We start from the raw sequence: 18,951 nt of genomic DNA, 5'->3' as shown, positions 1-18,951 counted from the left end.
ACTAAAAAAGACCCTGATGCTGCGAAAGACTGAGGGCAGGAGGAGAAGGGAGGAACAGAGAGTGAGATGGTTAGACGGCATCCCTGACTCAATGGACATGAGTTTGAGCAAACCCTGGGAGACAGCAAAAGACAGGGAATCCTGGTGTGCTGCAATTCTTGGGTCACAAAGAGAGTTGGACACAGCTTAGAGACTGAACAACAGCAGCATTTACACACAGCTTTTTCTTCCTGCCTCCTCCCTCCCTCCCTCCCTCCCTTCCTCCCTCCCTCCCTCCCTCCCTCCCTTCTTTCTATAGACTGAAAGAAAGGCCCAGTATGAGAGCTGTGAGTTAAGTTCTGTTGGGGCAAAATGAGGACTACAGCCTGGGAGACAGGATTTCTGAGAGCTATGAGAAACTGCTCCAAAGAGGAACTTCTGCCTGGCTTACAGTTTCGCTCTTTTATCTCTGAAAAAAGTTCAGTGTCTTGTTAGGGGGTAAGGTAAGTGTCGTACATGATTTTAGTGAAGGCGGCACCTGCAGTCACGCACACATTTTGGCAGAGGTTTGCTGCTAGTCATGAGCAAATTCGCCATTAATGAGTTTAGTGCTTTTCTGGATATGAAGAGATGTAATAACTGGGCTCATAAAATCTTCTTCTGCAAATATCTAACGATCTGAAGACCTGCCCTGCCAGTTTTTCCAAGAGTACAGAGTGCCTCATTCCTGTTCTCCACTGTGTATTCCTTTCAGAGGGTATTGAATGTCAGCAGCTGCAGAAGCACTTGATTTATTCCTTGTGGAGGTAGCTGTCAAGTGCCAATTTGTAGTTGACAAACTCCTTCTTTCCCCCTTCCTTTCTCCTCTCCAGCTCCCTCCCTCCCTCCCTCCTGCACGTTGTCATTGAGTGTCTCTGTCATGTTAGGCAGTCTCTACTCTTATGGATATTGCAGGTTCCAGTGGAAAACTAAGGAATCACAGAAATGGATGCAAACTTATACCTTTAGTAATTACTACAGAATATATCAAAAGGAGGCCTTGAATTAATGGGGAGGCGTCCCTAAAATCTTTGCCAAGCAAAGGGCTCACTACTTGAAGCACGTAGAAACCAATACTATGGCCCCAGCTTTTGAGAAGAGTTCTATTTTGAGGCCAGCTGGCGAGGAGACGTGGGGAGGGCTCAAATCTGTGTCTTTGATTTGAGATTCAGTCAAACATTATGAGTTGGTGGAGGATGTATTAGTTGGCAGAAATGTTGATGAAGCAGGTTTCAATTAGTGGATTTTGTAACTTGTCCATTTATGATGGGGTATGGTTGAAGCTTCAACATGGGATCTTCGAGGATGGAGAACCCTTCACTTCTAAAAGGATTCTGGCATTCAAATTCCAGTCATGTCCTGATCCTTTGGTTCCCTGGAGGTGGTATGGAGACTTAGTTTTGGGGTGTTATTTGAGGTCAGAAATTCTTCCCTTGTGCCTACTTTGGCTGCCTGGAGCTGAAGCTGAGGGAGGGACTATACAAGGTGGGGCAGGGTTCCTGGAGGGGGGCCAATGCTGGTAGTCTGTTGTCAATCACCAGGTTGCAGATTGCAACTTTATTCCAAGAGCAATGGGAATCCATTGAAGAACTTCAGGTAGGACTGTAACATAACTCTCATGAGTCATTTAGTTTAAATGGAAGTCTGCCCAGTTAAGCCATCTTTATCCATGTGGCCAGTGAGCAGAGGGCAGACATGATCCACAGAATTGATCATCTGAATTCAAACGCCATGCTCAGTGATCTGGGAAACTGTGAAAGTAATAGGCCTTCATGTCTTCCTCTGGGAAGTTTATTGAACAAGCTGTTAAAAAAACTTCAATTGAGTAAATTTGAAGACTTCACTGGCTTTATTCAATGACTTATGAATCAAGCAGTATCCCAGTTATTAAGCAGAAGGGAGTTCTGAGGGGTTGTGCAAATGGAAGGTTTTTATAGGAAGAAAGGAAAGGTAAGGAAGCCATCAGCAAAGTATATTTGGGGCAGACACCTTTTTTTTTTTTTATGAGGGGGGAGGGATTACAAGGGTTTTATCATGCAGATAAATCTTTTGCTGGGCCAGGGGCAGGAATGGAAAGGGGTAAAATGCAACAGATTATCACCACACTGCCTACCCCAAAATTCCAGACTAGTTGATTAAGATTGTATTTCTGGGGAAGGCTTAAGTGCAATTCTGTCAGGTATTATAGAGGTTTGGTTATCATGGGCTTTAGCACAAGTGACACTTTTGGGGCCTGTGGTTTTTCTCTTTAGCACCAGCACATCTGGATTATATTTCTGAATGTGTGCAGTAAGCCTCCTTCCAGAGGGCTCCGTACTTCTTCAGGGCCCTGCAAGAGGAGCAGACAAAATCATGAGTAGGTGAGATTCGGGTCAAAGGAGCTACTTCATGGAACATTTGCTCTTTTACTTAATACTTTACAACGCTGTCATTTTCAGCTATATCTGAAAGGCCTCTTTCTATCTTGCCCGGTGGAGGGAGTCAAATACACTCTGACTTATGTTTTAGAAGGTGAGTTCACATTTTCTATATGGAGGAGATTGAGATTTTCTTTTGTTGCATGCTTTTCTGTACCCCAAAGCATCATTTCCCTTTTCTCCAGTATTAAAAGAAAAAGCTCTGCTGAATCTCTATAAGATAAATCATATAACTATAAACCATCTCATCCTGTACCCACCTACCTCACCTACTTTTTTTTCTCTTTCTCTCCTAACTTTGTTTTTTTATTTTTTAATTTTTTTTAATTTTAAAATCTTTAATTCTTACATGCATTCCCAAACATGACCCCCCCTCCCACCTCCCTCCCCACAACCTACTTTATAAAGGGAAATATTTTTCTAGGCTCTGGTGATACAGGAGTGAATAGGAGTGATGAGAGTCTTGTCCACCTGGAATTCCTGGTCTGCACTGGGAGACACATATTACCCAATATGCTATTGAATCATGATTGTGATAAAGGTCAGACATGAAGAGAACCAAGCATTTCTCTTCTTCTCTACAGGTGTAGTCTTGGGGGCAAGGGAGGACTGAGATGAAGAAAAGACTTTTCAGGTGAGCTTTGGAGAGTGAATGGAACTTGAGAAGGTGACAGGAGGCGGGTGGCAAGTTGGAAGATTATTCTGGTAGAAGAAAAGGTGACCAAGGATGGGTCATGGCAAGGGGCAGGGAGTTATGTGTCAACTGTAGGGAGGTCAGATACCTGGAGGGCAGGAAAGGAGGAGGACAATGGTAGAAAGTGAAGATGGATCACTCTTCAGGGATCTGATATGACTAGGTCTAGCCTTGCTGCATTATTTATTAACATTAATAGGATACTGTTTTTCTTTTTCCTAATCTTAAAAAAAAAATTACAACCAAGGTTTTGGCAGTTAATTTGACAAGCACAGGATCCTCCAGGGAACTGTGAATGCTTCAGGATGAGTATGGATTCTCAGTTTCTGTAGGAAGTGTCACGCCTGCCTGTCCCACCAGACCCTGCAAGCATCTTAGTTTGCAACCCTGGACCAGATGATTTGAGAGTCCCTCCCACTGGTTAAGTTCTAAAGCATGTCAAGGCTCTGTGGGTGATACAAAGACAAATAATGCAGAACCCTGGTTTATAAGAAGCTTGAAATTTAGTAGGGTGTCAAGGTATTTTCACTAAGAAGTACCCAGAAGGCAGCAGGTAAATAGTAGGAATGACTGTTACCATTTCTGTGTTAGTGTCGTTCCGTACTGAGCCTCATGTCCATGCTGGGTATGTGGATGCTCCTTAATAAATAGCTATTGGCTGAATGATTCATAAAGCAGTGAAGAGTCTGGTGACCAACAGTGAAGGGAAATGAGAGCTGTGGGTTGAGGGACTGTTATTACCTGAGAATATCTCCAAATGCCTTCAACATGGGCTTATTCACATATGGTAGTCCATACTTGGCACACAGTGACTTCACCAGAGGTGCCACCTTGTGACAATTATGGCGTGGCATTGTGGGAAATAGACTAGGGAAACAGAGAAAGGAGATATAAAACTTCTCAGACCTAAGGAGAAACCCAAAGTTCCCTTTCCCCTTTTACAAAATAAAATGGTATCAGCCACACAGACCCAACCTTGACCTTGCCCAATACATTTGTTCTGGGAAATTAAACTTGCTGCCAGACTCATCTTATCCCTTAAACCTCTACAAGCCTTGTGGGTGGCAGATGTTTAGGAAGAACTAAGAGAATATGTTTTAGCTCCATCAACTTGTTATTTTTGGCCTGATCCAATGGAAGTAAATTATTTAGAACTTTCTACCATTTATAAAAGTAATGGGAAATAGCTAAAAGTCCCAGGAAAAGAATAAGAAGTGAGGAGAGATGATTTTTAATCCCAAGTTTTCATTAGTCTTCCAGATGATTGTCTTAGATGTAAACCTCTCCTTTAATGAAACTGTGAGTAAGAATCTTTCTGTTTTGTTTTGCTGAAATTTTCAAGCCCTAATATGAGAGAGAGAATGAGAAAAAATTCCTTGAACAAATAAAGGTTTTGTTCTTTCCTTGACTATCATAGACTCACATGGTTAGACAAAGAGAATGTGGAAAGCCTTTCCCCTGATGCTCTGGGGAAATTGACTCTCAGTGTTTTAACTTGCATCAAGGTGTGAACTACCCATTTCCTCTCTGTAACTGACCCAGTGGCAAAGTATTTCCAGATACCATGTATAAATTGCAGCAGGGACTCCACTTCATTAATTATTTTGTAAACTTGGCTCTAAAGACACAGATAAATAAATATTTGAATTATAGCATAGTTAAGTTTGAACACAAGTTGGTTACTCAAGTGTCCTGATTTTTCTGAGGTTTTGCCAACAAAGAAAATGCAAAGACATCACCATTTCCTAAGCCCATAGGAATCTGGAAACTGAGTCACTGATACTTTTCCAAGATTTCACTCCATTTACTTGCAATTGTGACACTTCCTTCATTTCTTTCTTCCCTTATCTATCATTGTCGTTAATTGAAAAATAGCATCCTTTAGAGAATCCTGGTTCATTTTTTTCCCTTAAGATTGTGAGTCTACTGCTCCTTTCTGGACTCTATGGAGGGCAGTTATTAGTGACAGCCCTTGCCCTTTATCATAAACTATTTCTCTTACTCACTGGTGCTCAATTTGGAAGTTCAAGTGCCCAGTGAACCAGTCATTGAAAAAGGAATGTTCAACATTACAGGTGGCCAAGACCTGCAAAGAAAAAGCTTACATTAGATATAAATGAACCCGTATCAAACAAGATACTTAGTCATTCTTTTGTTCATCCATCATTCAACAAGTGCTGATTGAGTACGTATTTTATGTAACAAACCATGCGGGATAAAAATAAGTCCCAGGTCTCAGGGACCTTATAATTATAAAAGAAATAGGCATTTTGCTAAGAAGTATTGATAAGGCAACAGATATGAAGAAGTGAATAGGATTTGAGAGGACTAAGTCACTATCAGCCCTCAAAATCAGAAGACTAAGGTATCATGGATAAGGACTTTGGCGGATGGAAGCGGGATTGTAGGACTCGTAGAAATTATAGGAGTTTGAATATTATTGCCACAGAATAGACTTAAAGGACTTCTAAATGGGGAATAAAGCATGCAAGGGCTTAAATCAAGAGTTTTGTGCATAGAAATACATTTATTAATATATACAAGTAGCTTCTTTTTTAATCTAATGTATTTTATTTTGTACAAAGTTCATAGGATTCTTCAGACTACTTAGAATGCTTATGAATGTGACTTTTATTCAGTGTCTTTCTAAGATTTAATTCTTGTTAGGGTTGTTGCCATTTTGAATGGTATTTTTGCAGTTGGTTTATGTCAGGGTTCCTTGAGTGTACTTTAGAGCACCTTGGGGTCCCTAAGACACTTTCAGGGGATCTTCAAGGTCAAAATGATCCCCATAATACTTCTGAGACAGTATTTGCCTTTTTAAATTCTCATTCATGCACACTTATAGCATGGTTTTTTCCAGAGGCTGTTAAACATGGGATGATGTAATCACCCTGATGTTAACCTTTATTGGCTTTATCGTGTTATTTTAAAATTAATTAATAGATATTTAAAAACTCAGTTTCAATTTCAAATACAGTAAGTATCAGTGGATATAACCTCCAGCAACGAAAGCTCTTTTATGTTCTCAATAAGTTTTAAGAGTGGTTTCTCGACCAAAAAGATTGAGAATCACTACTGTGTGGAATGTCCACTGAATTTGCAAATGCGCGTGGAGAAGGAAGCAGACTGATGACTGGATTCTCCAGTTAATCACGGCACAGCCAGGGTCAGGCTTAGGAGGCAGTGGTATTCTGCATGGGTCATGAATCTTTTAATCGTTAACAGCATGCTTGCTGAGAATACTGAGTCTCCTCTCTGGGCCCCACTATCTGTACAATGAAATGAGGGGGATTCCAGGGTTCTCCCTTCGGTTATTCTAGGAGTGTGAGATTCATTGAAAGATCGTATCATGTTGAGGCAGGTTTAGTAAACCTTGCCTGTAAAGTGCCGCCCAGTAAATGTTTCAATTCTGCGTCACAGCTATGCAGTTCTGCTGTTTTAGAATGAAAACTATCATAGAGAATACGTAATGTATGAGTGTGGCAGTGTTCCAATAAAACTTAAAAAAATAAAATAAAAACTGGGCTAGATTGTCCCTTGGACTGTAGTTTATTAAGCCTTGGTTAAAAGCCAAGGTTCTGAAATCAAACTGCTGAGGTTTTAAACCTGCTTCTAGGGAATTTCCACCGGTCCACTGGTTAAGACTGTGTGCTCAACACAGGTTTGATCCCTGGTAGGAGAACTAAGACCCTGCCTGCCGCACAGTGTGGCCAAATTAATAAACAAACCTGCTTCTGCCACTTAGCTGTGTGATCTTGCTCAAGCTGTGCAGCTTCTTCATACCTCAGTGTTATCATTCGCAAAGCGGGAATATTCCGAGCATGTAGGTACATGTTGTAGCTACATGCAAAACAGTTGACAGTGCCTGGCCCCTGGCAAGCCTCCAATAGACATTATTTGAGGTAAGCAGACAGTAATTAGGATGCTTTGGTGGACGTTTTCCCGGAACAGCATTATTACCTGAGCGCTGAACCAGTCCCGGTTCTCCTCTTTGCTCACTTTCATTGGTATGTGGCTCATCTGGGTAATATATACAATCCAGGGACTTTCCAAAATCCTTTAAGAGAATAGGAAGATATGATCATTCCTTGGGGAGTCTAAGTTCCAGTCACTGGGCTTGCATAGCCACTGGCAGATCTGGCTGAGCAGTAGAGGAAATGGCAGTGACTCAAAGGTTCCATCATGTGGTGGTGGTTTGTTTTTCATCTTTGCAGACCTTTTATGTCTAAAGATGGCATACTAGGTATTCAGTCACACTACCTGTCTTGCAGCCTACTGGACCAGAGCAGTGTCCCTAGTATTTTCTGTAGCCATTGGTGCCAGGCTCAGAAGATACCTAGATAACTGAAGGTCAGGCTTCCCTGGTGGCTCAGTGGTCAAGATTCCATCTGCCAATGAGGAGATCCAGGTTTGATTCCTGGGTTGGGAAGATCCCCTGGACAAAGAAATGGCAACCAACTCCAGTATTCTTCCCTGTGAAATCCCCAGGGCAGAGGAGCCTTGCAGGCTACAATCCATGGGGTCACAAAAGAGTCAGACATGATTTAGCGACTAAAGCAACAACAAATTGAAGATATACGCAATGCGATTAACGGCTTGGCTGTTGTCATCAGATAGAACTGAGTACAAGCTCTGATTTGGCACTGCCACTGGCCCTTATTTGCTCTTGAGTAAGGGATTTAATTTCTCTGAACTTTAGTTCTCTTATCAGAAAAATGAAATTGATACTATCTGCATTGCCTGGTTGTGCATTTTTGATTACATCCAATAAGATAATGCTTGTAAAGTGAATGAAGTTGCTCAGTTGTGTCTGACTCTTTGCGACCCCATTGACAGTAGCCCATCAGCACTTCCATCCGTGGAATTTTCCAGGCAAGAACACTGGAGTGGGTTGCCATTTCCTTCTCCAGGGGTTCTTCCTGACCCAGGGATTGACCCGGGTCTCCCACAATGCAGGCAGGCGCTTTACTGTCTGAGCCACCAGGGAAGCCCACAACGTAAAGCCTTTAGCAAATTGCCTGATGCATAGTAGCTACCGTTATTTTATTAATAGCAATGCAAATGAACGAGGAAGGAATACATTGGGAAGTTGAAGAGGGTTATTCAGTTTAAAGTCATTTTGGTTTGGAGAAAATCTGTAGTTGCAAAATAAATTTAAAAAATTGGCCTCCTGTTCTCTTTGGCAAGAATTATGATGTCCAGCTCGATTACAGTTTGAAGGACTTGGTGATCAGGCAGAATACAGTTGACCTTTGAGAAACATGCAGGTCCACTTAAATATGGATATTTTTAAGAAAACACACAGTACTACAAGATTAGTGGTTGCTTGAATCCACAGTTGTGGAACCACATATATGGATAGATGACTATGGGGCTTGAATATCTTTGGATTTTGGTAACTGACGTGGGTCCAGGGACTAATCCTCCTCAGATGCTGAGGGACTACTATACTGTAATTGGGAATTAATCATGTGGGAAAACAGGCAAGACTGGGCAAATGCAGTTTCCCAGAAACTCATTCAACTATTTCAGCTGTTTTATCCCACATTTTCTTGAAGTGTCTCAGCTACAAGAATGCAGTCTGGTGTCATAAATTGCAAACCTTTGCTAATCATAAATAAATCAAGTAAGAAAGGTAAGAGGACCATCCAGGCAATAAGAGTAGGATAATATTATTGTTTTCTTACTTGACTAAATATATGAGCACCATGGTTCCAAAGATTCCGTAGAAAGGACTGAATGTGATGAAATAGCGGATATAAAAGCTGATGGCCCAGGCAATGTCCTGTAGAAAGAAGTGCTTGAAAGTTAAGCTAGCGGAAATAAAACTGGTTAAGTCTTATATCCTTATACTTAAGGAAGCTGCATCTGGAAAGGATCAAGCATTTACCCTTCCCCTTTTCTACCAGCCTGATCTAGGTCTAGAGAAGGAATCGAGTTACTCACCTCCCAGTGCCTTCTGTGGCACATATGTAGAATGGACTCCGGGTAGAAATATACTGGTATGAGAAAGGGGGAAACTGAAAAAAAGAAGAAGAAGAAGAAAAAACAAAAACAACAAGAAGATAGTGAACACATGAGCAGATTGATCCCTAGTGGGAGGTGATCTCCTAACAAGCTGCCCCTGGAGTATTTCCCCTGAGAAGGATGCAAGGTGGAGATCCACAATCACATCCTGGATGCTGCTGGGCTTTCAGAGCCTCTGAGGGTGAACCGAGACTTTGGTTCAAGCTCCCTTAAGGAGACTAGGGAAGCTTTGAAGATCTGAGTCATTCCATGAAGGCATCCTGGAAGGGCTTCTGCTGTGAGCTTTCAAGTTTTCTCAAGGTCCCTGGAATCCTTCAAGTCTTCACGATCCTTCATGTTGGGCCCTGTCACAATATGTTGAGGTGGCAGATACAGAGCATGCCTGCATCTCCCCCAGGACCAGTGAAGTTGCCTGGAGCAGGTAGGAGTCATATGGAGACCCTTCAGATTTTGACAACTCTCTTCTTAATCAAAATTTAGTCAGATGCTCTGAGTCCCTGTCCTAACTAGGCTTCAAACGGGACCCATAGATTTTCAGAGTCTGCCAACTGTCAGCACAAATGATTTTCTCCACCCTACACACTAAGAAACTCACACAAATGCTAGAAATAGTTTCTAAGAACAATTCAAGGTCGTGCTCCTGGGATGACACTGACACCTTAAAGTCCCTGCCTGAGAAAGTTCAAGACTGTCTAAAGAACTTACTGCTTGTTCAGTAGGCTTCTGACCTCCTTTTCTTCAATCATTTGTTAGAAAACTTACAATTATAAAATTCTTAATCTGTCCCTCTGAGATGGATCTTCTCTGACCCAGAAATGTTTTTCTCAAGGACTTGGGAGTTATCCCTTTGAAATACAATCTTTGAAGATTGGGCTCTCTCCTGCAGCCTCTGGGAGGGTAGGGGTTTGACTTTGATAAGCACCAGTGAGAAGCCACAGGTGGCTTAACCACAAGACCAGCTTCCCCTCCCTTTATCCTCTTTCCCTGATTGCCATTAGCATGTCCCAGTGTTTTAAAAGTCTCCCACCTTTCATTTCTGGAGAGTTGAGCTCAGCCTATACTGAATTACCTTTCCCTACTACAGGAATCTGCATGATAGCTGTCTCACCACCTTTATGAAGTGTCAAGCCTCATCTCTCTCTGACAGGTTGAGTATGACTCATTTGTACCTGTCATACTACGTTGAAGACATTTGAAAGAAAATGACAAAATGAAACAGCTCCTGAGGATGATGTGGTTTGTAAGCTGGGCATTCTGCAGCGAGCTACAGTATTCATCTATTCCTCATAAGCTAAGGCTGTATTGGTTTACTACACACAGGAGACTCCAACAGTTTTTTCTTATGTGAATATACATCTGTCTGGGCTGGAAGAGTTCCCTTTCAAACTGGGGCACCAATGTCCTCCACACCCTTTTTGGTCATCAAAGGGAATAACTGCATTAGGAGAAATCCTCAGAATTCTAGCCCTGGAAGAGGCTGCAGTGGTGGTTGAGCCTCGTGTCTCAGAAAATGGACTTACAGGCTATCCCGGTCAGGCATGAGACAGATGACCCTTGGTGGCCAATGTTTGGTCAAGCCAGATCATCTGTAACAGTTTCTGAATCTTAACACTGTTGGCATTTTAGGGTCAGATAATTCTTTATTGTTCAGGGCTATTCTGTGTACTATAAGATATTTCATAACATCCCTGGCTTCTGTCCCATGGGTGTCAATACCATTCTTCCCTCTTTGTTGCGATAATCAAAAAAGTATCTATACGTTTCTCTAATAATGAGTGATGTTGAGCATCTTTTCATGTGTTTGTTAGCCATCCGTATGTCTTCTTTGGAGAAATGTCTATTTAGTTCTTTGGCCCATTTTTTGATTGGGTCGTTTATTTTTCTGGAATTGAGCTGCATAAGTTGCTTGTATATTTTTGAGATGAGTTGTTTGTCAGTTGCTTCATTTGCTATTATTTTCTCCCATTCAGAAGGCTGTCTTTTCACCTTGCTTATATTTTCCTTTGTTGTGCAGAAGCTTTTAATTTTAATTAGATCCCATTTGTTTATTTTTGCTTTTATTTCCAGAATTCTGGGAGGTGGATCATAGAGGATCCTGCTGTGATTTATGTCTGAGAGTGTTTTGCCTATGTTCTCCTCTAGGAGTTTTATAGTTTCTGATCTTACATTTAGATCTTTAATCCATTTTGAGTTTATTTTTGTGTACGGTGTTAGAAAGTGATCTAGTTTCATTCTTTTACAAGTGGTTGACCAGTTTTCCCAGCACCACTTGTTAAAGAGGTTGTCTTTACTCCATTGTATATTCTTGCCTCCTTTGTCAAAGATAAGGTGTCCATATGTGTGTGGATTTATCTCTGGGCTTTCTATTTTGTTCCATTGATCTATATGTCTGTCTTTGTGCCAGTACCATACTGTCTTGATGACTGTGGCTTTGTAGTAGAGCCTGAAGTCAGGCAAGTTGATTCCTCCAGTTCCATTCACTTCACACCAGTAAGAATGGCTGCGATCCAAAAATCTGCAAGCAATAAATGCTGGAGAGGGTGTGGAGAAAAGGGAACCCTCCTACACTGTTGGTGGGAATGCAAACTAGTACAGCCACTATGGAGAACAGTGTGGAGATTCCTTAAAAAATTGCAAATAGAACTACCTTATGACCCAGCAATCCCACTGCTGGGCATACACACCGAGGAAACCAGAATTGAAAGAGACACATGTACCCCAATGTTCATCGCAGCACTGTTTATAATAGCCAGGACATGGAAACAACCTAGATGTCCACCAGCAGATGAATGGATAAGCAAGCTGTGGTACATATACACAATGGAGTATTACTACTCAGCAGTTAAAAAGAATTCATTTGAATCAGTTCTGATGAGATGGATGAAACTGGAGTCGATTATACAGAGTGAAGTAAGCCAGAAAGAAAAACACCAATACAGTATACTAACACATATATATGGAATTTAGGAAGATGGCAATGACGACCCTGTATGCAAGACAGGGAAAGAGACACAGATGTGTATAACGGACTTTTGGACTCAGAGGGAGAGGGAGAGGGTGGGATGATTTGGGAGAATGACATTCTAACATGTATACTATCATGTGAATTGAATCGCCAGTCTATGTCTGACGCAGGATGCAGCATGCTTGGGGCTGGTGCATGGGGATGACCCAGAAAGATGTTATGGGGAGGGAGGTGGGAGGGGGGTTCATGTTTGGGAATGCATGTAAGAATTAAAGATTTTAAAATTTAAAAAATAAAAAACTAAAATTAAAAAAAAAAAAAAGTATCTATACGGTGTCAAACGTCCCACTGGGGGCAGCAATGCTCTTAGCTGAGAGCCACTGATCTATAGGAAATGTTTGGAATCTTTCCTAATTTGGGTTTCTTTTCCAAATGAGTAAGCGTGTTTCAGATGAGCATATTTTGGGGTCCTAAACTTTTCTTTGTGAGCAATCATGAGTTTGACTTGGTTAAGAGCAAAACACTTTTGCTTCTAATATTTGTATTGTTATTAGCATTATTCAGCTACTCTATTTTCTCTCAAGCCTAGAACATATCCCGACCTGTCTTATTAAATGCGTGCGTGTGTGTATGTGTGTGTGTATCTGTCCACTAAAATACCTTCTACAGCTGTATGTAAGCTGTGGGAACAGTCAACTTTCTTCCACACAGAAGCTCTACAGCTGGCTTTTATTCATGAGCCTCTGCTTTTCCTGGCACCTACTGCCAGTGCTTGAGCGTCCTTTTCCTGTCTTTCCTCCCTATCCATATACCACTGTCCTTTTCTTCTGATAAGTATTGCATTTAGTTTATCCAGGACGAGAGTCACAGACACCAGACCCCTTGATTGGCATCCTGCCTCCCATCCTTCTTGGACCATCACCTTCCCTGTACAGTAGCCAGAGTGATGAGATGCCCATTAAGAATGCTTAATTGCTCTTCTGTTTTCCTCTTCAGATTCCACCCCAGTAAGTCTGAAATAAAACAGGCTGCTTTTCTGAGGCACAAGGCCTGGGATCGTCTCTCTGTGGGAGCATTTCAGTCATGCCTTCTGGCTCGACAGCTGTTTGCTTCCCGGAAACGGGGTGATAAGGATTTTGGCTCTCTGGTGACTCACCCAGGCAGAAGATCAGGTGCTGCTTCTCGTAGTCGAAGAATTTGATTTTTTTCTTGCCATACTGAATGGAGAGAGAACAGAACAAAAGTAAGAACAATCTAGACTTCTGTTACTATACTCAAGGTTGTGTGTGTGCACGTGCATGTGTGTGTCTGTATGTGTGTGTGCATGTGTGTGCGCATATGTGTGTGTCTGTGTGCATGCATGTGTGTCTGTGTGTGTGCATGTGTGTCTGTGTATGTCTATGTGTGTGCATGTGTGTCTGTGTGTGTGTGCATGTGTGTCTGTGTGTGTGTGCATGTGTGTCTCTGTGTGCATGCATGTGTGTCTGTGTGTGTGTGTGTGTCTCTGTGTGCGTGTGTGTGTGTGTGTGTGTGTAGAATCTCTATGGAAAGAGCCATCTGGTCAGAGTTCATTTACTGTCAAAGTGAAGGCACTGAGGAACCAGAACTGAAGGGGAAGGAAATATTGTGGTGCCTTTTTCTTTATTTAAATGTGGGCAATTCTTGCAGGGATGCTTTATTCCATTTGCAGATGACACCACCCTTATGGCAGAAAGTGAAGAGGAGCTAAAAAGCCTCTTGATGAAAGTGAAAGAGGAGAGCAAAAAAGTTGGCTTAAAGCTCAACATTCAGAAAACGAAGATCATGGCATCTGGTCCGATCACTTCATGGGAAATAGATGGGGAAACAATGGAAACAGTGTCAGACTTTATTATTTTGGGCTCCAAAATCACTGCAGATGGTGACTGCAGCCATGAAAGTAAAAGGTGCTTACTCCTTGGAAGAAAAGTTATGACCAACCTAGATAGCATATTCAAAAGCAGAGACATTACTTTGCCGACTAAGGTCCATCTAGTCAAGGCTATGGTTTTTCCTGTGGTCATGTATGGATGTGAGAGTTGGACTGTGAAGAAAGCTGAGCACTGAAGAATTGATGCTTTTGAACTGTGGTGTTGGAGAAGACTCTTGAGAGTTCTTTGGACTGCAAGGAGATCCAACGAGTCCATTCTGAAAGAGATCAGCCGTGGGTGTTCTTTGGAAGGAATGATGCTAAAGCTGAAGCTCCAGTATTTTGGCCACCTCATGCAAAGAGTTGACTCACTGGAAAAGACTCTGATGCTGGGAGGGATTGGGGGCAGGAGGAGAAGGGGACGACCGAGGATGAGATGGCTGGATGGCATCACGGACTCGATGGACGTGAGTCTGAGTGAACTCCGGGAGTTGGTGATGGACAGGGAGGCCTGGCGTGCTGCGATTCATGGGGTTGCAAAGAGTCGGACACGACTGAGCGACTGAACTGAAGTGAACTGATCGTTTATTATCATTCTCATGCGAGCCATTTTAAAATTTTTGTCCTGGTGTAAATAGAATGGTGATGGAGGAGAAATATTTCTAAGTTTTCAAGGTCTTCTTCAACCTATGTGCCTAGAATTCTGTTTGAAGCTCAGTCTGCTTGTATCCATTCATCCATTTAACAGATATTTGTTGAATAGTTACATTATAAAACACATAGTCATAACTCTGGTATCTACTTCATCTTTCATCCTTTAATTCCATCATGGATCTCATGCTGTGGTTTATTCTTTTAAGGCTTGGTAATATATAAACTTATCACTGGGAAATTGAGTCATTTCCTAGGAGTCTTCTTAGTTAATTTAGTCTGTGCCCAAATGCACAAAAGCAGCAAATATCTTGAGAGGAGGCATAGAAGTAATGGTTTAATTCTATAACCTAAGAGACACTTGATAAACATTAGTTGAAGGAATTAATGAATAAATGATAATTCAAACCCCCTCTATAATTTTACCTTATGTTCAGTTACAAAACTGTGAGCCGTGTTTAATTTTTTGCTTTTCCCATTCTTTTGACACCTTCCCTTCTATATATTTCTTCTGTTATTTAGATATTAGACTTGACCCTTGGTTCTCTTACTATCATAAATAAAAATAAATGTCATGGTGATAAAGTAATGATAGTTATTTGCAGTTACTCCCAAGCTTCTGGATATTTAAGTGGTAGGAAACTTGGAAGAGGGAGTTGGTGGAGAATTTTGGAGAGCAGGCAAATGTAGGTGAAGGATTGATTTATGAGTATGGTTCCAAAGGAGAAGTCTAACTTTTCCAGAGTATGAGCACAGGACCTGGGCCTAGAGGATTTAAATAATACTTGTTAAAGGAATGAATGTTTGAAGAAAGTGGTAGAAAGACTGACAGTAAAATGGGAAGAACAGAAACATTTAAGGCTTATCAGAATTAGTTGTGTTGTAAAACAGCTGAATTTAAAGATTAACTGATTGTAAGTAATGTGGTGTGCATTGGCTTTGAAATTATAGTAAATAGAAACCTAAGCCTCAAGGGATATGTCTCTCGAATGATGGAGAAGTGATGATGTCTCCATCCTCTGTGAAGAGGCAGCATGTGAACTGGATACAGCTCTACAGACAGGACTTCTGGAGGGGGCCAGGCTGCCTCATGAACTCCAGTGAGACAAATCTTCATTGCTGTGAGGGAATGAGGAGAGAATTCAAAGTGTTATAAGTTTAGTGATCAGCCGAGGAGTTCACAGGGATTCCCTGGTGCTCAGACTGTAAAGTCTGACTGCAATGTGGGAGACCCAGGTTCGATCCCTGGAGAAGGAAATGACAACCTACTCCAGTATTCTTGCTTGGAAAATCCCATGGGTGGAGGAGCCTGGCAGGGCTACAGTCCATAGGGTTGCAAAGAGTCAGTCAGGACTGAACGACTTCACTTTAGGTGTTTGCAAACTTTGGAGAGCTCTGACTTGTTTGTGGAGTCATTGTGAAGAACAACTGACTGAAGAATGCAGTCAAGGTTTCTTTCTTTCTTTTATTTTCTTTATATCTTGGCAGGAGACTTTTCCCTAATTGGAAAAAGGTTGTCTTCCCAAACTGGGAAAACCTATTTTGAGAAAGTTGCACAATTCTGGTTACCACAAAGTCCACCCAGCAAGTGACCAAGCTACACTCCTTTGTTTTTAGAAAGCTCCTAAATTCTTCCAGAAGGAAGCAGAGCCTCTTCCTAAGCACGTAATTCTCAGGATCCATCATTTCTTCTCAAGGAAAGAGATACCTTTTTGTGGTTATCCTTCTGCCTTCTGTCTTGAAAGCAGACTCTAAAAATCTTGGTAATAATCCTTACATGCTGGTGTTTAAGCTGAGATTTAAGAAAGTCAACAGCTGAGACATCCTGGAGTTTGCCTTCCTTTTTCTTTTCCTTAAGAAATCTGAGTTAGAGGCGAGGTCCTGTGTATTATGAGGCATTTGAGCTGAGTTTCATGTATAAATGAACCAAAACGAACCTAAACTAAAAATAACAGCTTAGTTTCCTCCAACAGCTAGAATTAGTTGACACAACTAGATATATAGATGTTTCATGATTTAGCACTTGTTGAATGTACTGCCATGCCTTCCATGTGATTTAGCCTGAATGATTTTTAAGATCATGAAGTCATTCCTTCCACATTTTCTTCTTTTCTTACCACACCAGATTCACTTATTTAAAATCTATATCCTGCAGATGAATGGATAAGAAAGCTGTGGTACATATATACATGGAGTATTACTCAGCCATTAAAAAGAATACGTTTGAATCAGTTCTAATGAGGTGGATGAAACTGGAGCCTATTATGCAGAGTGAAGCAAGCCAGAAAGAAAAACACCAATACAGTATATTAACACATATATATGGAATTTAGAAAGATGGTAATGATAACCCTGTATGCAGACAGCGAAAGAGACACAGATGTATAGAACAGTCTTTTGGACTCTGTGGGAGAGGGTGAAGATGGGATGATTTGGGAGAATGGCATTAAAACATGTATAATATCACATATGAAGTGAATCGCCAGTCCAGGTTTGATGCATGATACTGGATGCTTGGGGCTGGTGCACAGGGACGACCCAGAGGGATGGTATGGGGAGGGAGGAGGGAGGGGGGTTCAGGATGGGGAACATGTGTATACTTGCGGCAGATTCATGTTGATGTATGTCAAAACCAAAACAATATTGTAAAGTAATTAACCTCCAATTAAAATAAATAAATTTATATTAAAAAAATAAATACAATCTATATCCTGGGCTTAAAAAGAGATGCTCTGATAACATACTTGAAGCCAGAATCTCCAGCCTGATCTCCTCAAGACAAAGGTGTAGACCTTTCCAAGAACTGCTTCCTGAAACATTTCTCTAGTGCTTAGGATTTCTAAACATACCTCAACAGGTTGTAAATCTCCAAGAACAAAAAGTGGGCCTGCGTCAATATCTGGGTCTTTGGGGTAGATGTTTGTTTTTACATGGTGTTGGAAGTGCCGGTAATTCCACCATTTTGCAGATAAGCCCTGAGGAGAAGAGAACATTCATTAGATGCAAGATTTCTCTCCTGAAATACCTTTCATTATCAGAGTTTTCCAAAACTAAAGAAAATCAACCCTGAATATTCATTGGAAGGACTGATGCTGAAGCTGAAGCTCCAATACTGACCACCTGATGTGAAGAGCCAACTCACTGGAAAAGACCCTGATGCTGCGAAAGACTGAGGGCAGGAAGAAAAGGGGACGACAGAGGATGAGATGGTTGGATGATATCACCCATTCAATGGACATGAAAAAAGCAACTTTGTGAACTGGTGATGGACAGGGAGGCCTTGTGTGCTGTGTTCATGAGGTCGCAGTGAGTCGGACCTGACCAGCGTCTGAATAGTAACAATCAGAGTTTTCTGCCTACATCTCCAAAGTTTAATTAGGATATGGATTCCTGGAACATGCCACCACCCCTCATTCCTGGGTCACAGAATGATTCATTGCCTAGAGGCTCTAGAAGCTTACCAGCAAATAATTATCTTACCCAGGAACACAAATTCCAGGTTAAAACAACTCCTGATAATGAAGAAGAAGAAAAACCATTGAAATGAAAGGTTTTTCCATCTTTCTTTTTTTTTTTTTTTGTCCTCCTTTTAAAAAGAAACATGAAATAGGTAGAGCAGATAGAACACTTCTTATTTTATAAAGAAAGAAACTTCAGCTCTAAAACTAATTAGTTCTGGGGGGAAAATGGCCCCAGGGTTCCTACTTCAATGAATATTTTAAAGAATCAGGGATCTGAAGTCATCTCCTATGGGGGCTTGCCTCTGATCATCACATGTTCAAGCTTCAATGATCTCATTACACATGAAAGAATAAAAGTATTTTAGTTGATGCTGAGCTCATGTCATCTCTGATTAAGTTGTTTGGGACTTTTTTCTCTTTCAGTGAAAATCTTAAGGTTTTAACAGAGAAAAGGATTTGGAAGCACATCAACTTACTTGCATCCACTGGATGTATAAATGCATCTGTGTGGTTTGGGAAAACCATCTACCCTTTGATGTTCAGTTTCATCTTCAGTAAATATAGTATAATACAATGACATTTACCGGCATGGGTTGTTTAAGGAGACATGAATTGCTCTCTGTAGAATACTGGCATATTGAGATATTAAATTTCTCTTCCCTTCCCCTGTTATGTTAATCATTTATAGAAGAATAAGCAATAAGTCATAGCTTTTACTGAATATATGACATCTCTCAAAAAGTGATTAATGTGTATTTTAGATCTCCAGTGCTCAATAGAGTAGCCCTTATCTATGTGTGGCCACTGAGCACTTAATAAGTGACCAG

At 41.2% G+C, this 18,951-nt stretch overlaps 1 protein-coding gene across 1 annotated transcript in view; it reads right to left on the bottom strand.

Moving 5' to 3' along the window:
* Window positions 1-2,286: 2,286 nt before the first annotated feature.
* LOC114118432 (fatty acid desaturase 2-like protein FADS2B) overlaps window positions 2,287-18,951 on the bottom strand; it is a 40,888-nt gene continuing 24,223 nt past the window's right edge. The window contains exons 5-12 of the mRNA XM_060400203.1: window positions 17,513-17,638; window positions 13,281-13,341; window positions 9,079-9,152; window positions 8,820-8,917; window positions 6,861-6,972; window positions 5,136-5,215; window positions 3,871-3,996; window positions 2,287-2,347 (exon numbers count right to left, since the gene is read on the bottom strand). Coding sequence (XP_060256186.1) covers window positions 2,287-2,347; window positions 3,871-3,996; window positions 5,136-5,215; window positions 6,861-6,972; window positions 8,820-8,917; window positions 9,079-9,152; window positions 13,281-13,341; window positions 17,513-17,638 — 738 coding nt within the window. The remainder of the gene's footprint in view (window positions 2,348-3,870; window positions 3,997-5,135; window positions 5,216-6,860; window positions 6,973-8,819; window positions 8,918-9,078; window positions 9,153-13,280; window positions 13,342-17,512; window positions 17,639-18,951) is intronic.

The sequence above is a fragment of the Ovis aries genome, chromosome 15 (genome assembly GCF_016772045.2).
Source record: "Ovis aries strain OAR_USU_Benz2616 breed Rambouillet chromosome 15, ARS-UI_Ramb_v3.0, whole genome shotgun sequence".
NCBI lineage: Eukaryota > Metazoa > Chordata > Mammalia > Artiodactyla > Bovidae > Ovis > Ovis aries.
The sequence above is the reverse complement of the archived record's forward strand: the minus strand, read 5'-3'. Positions and strand labels throughout refer to the sequence as shown.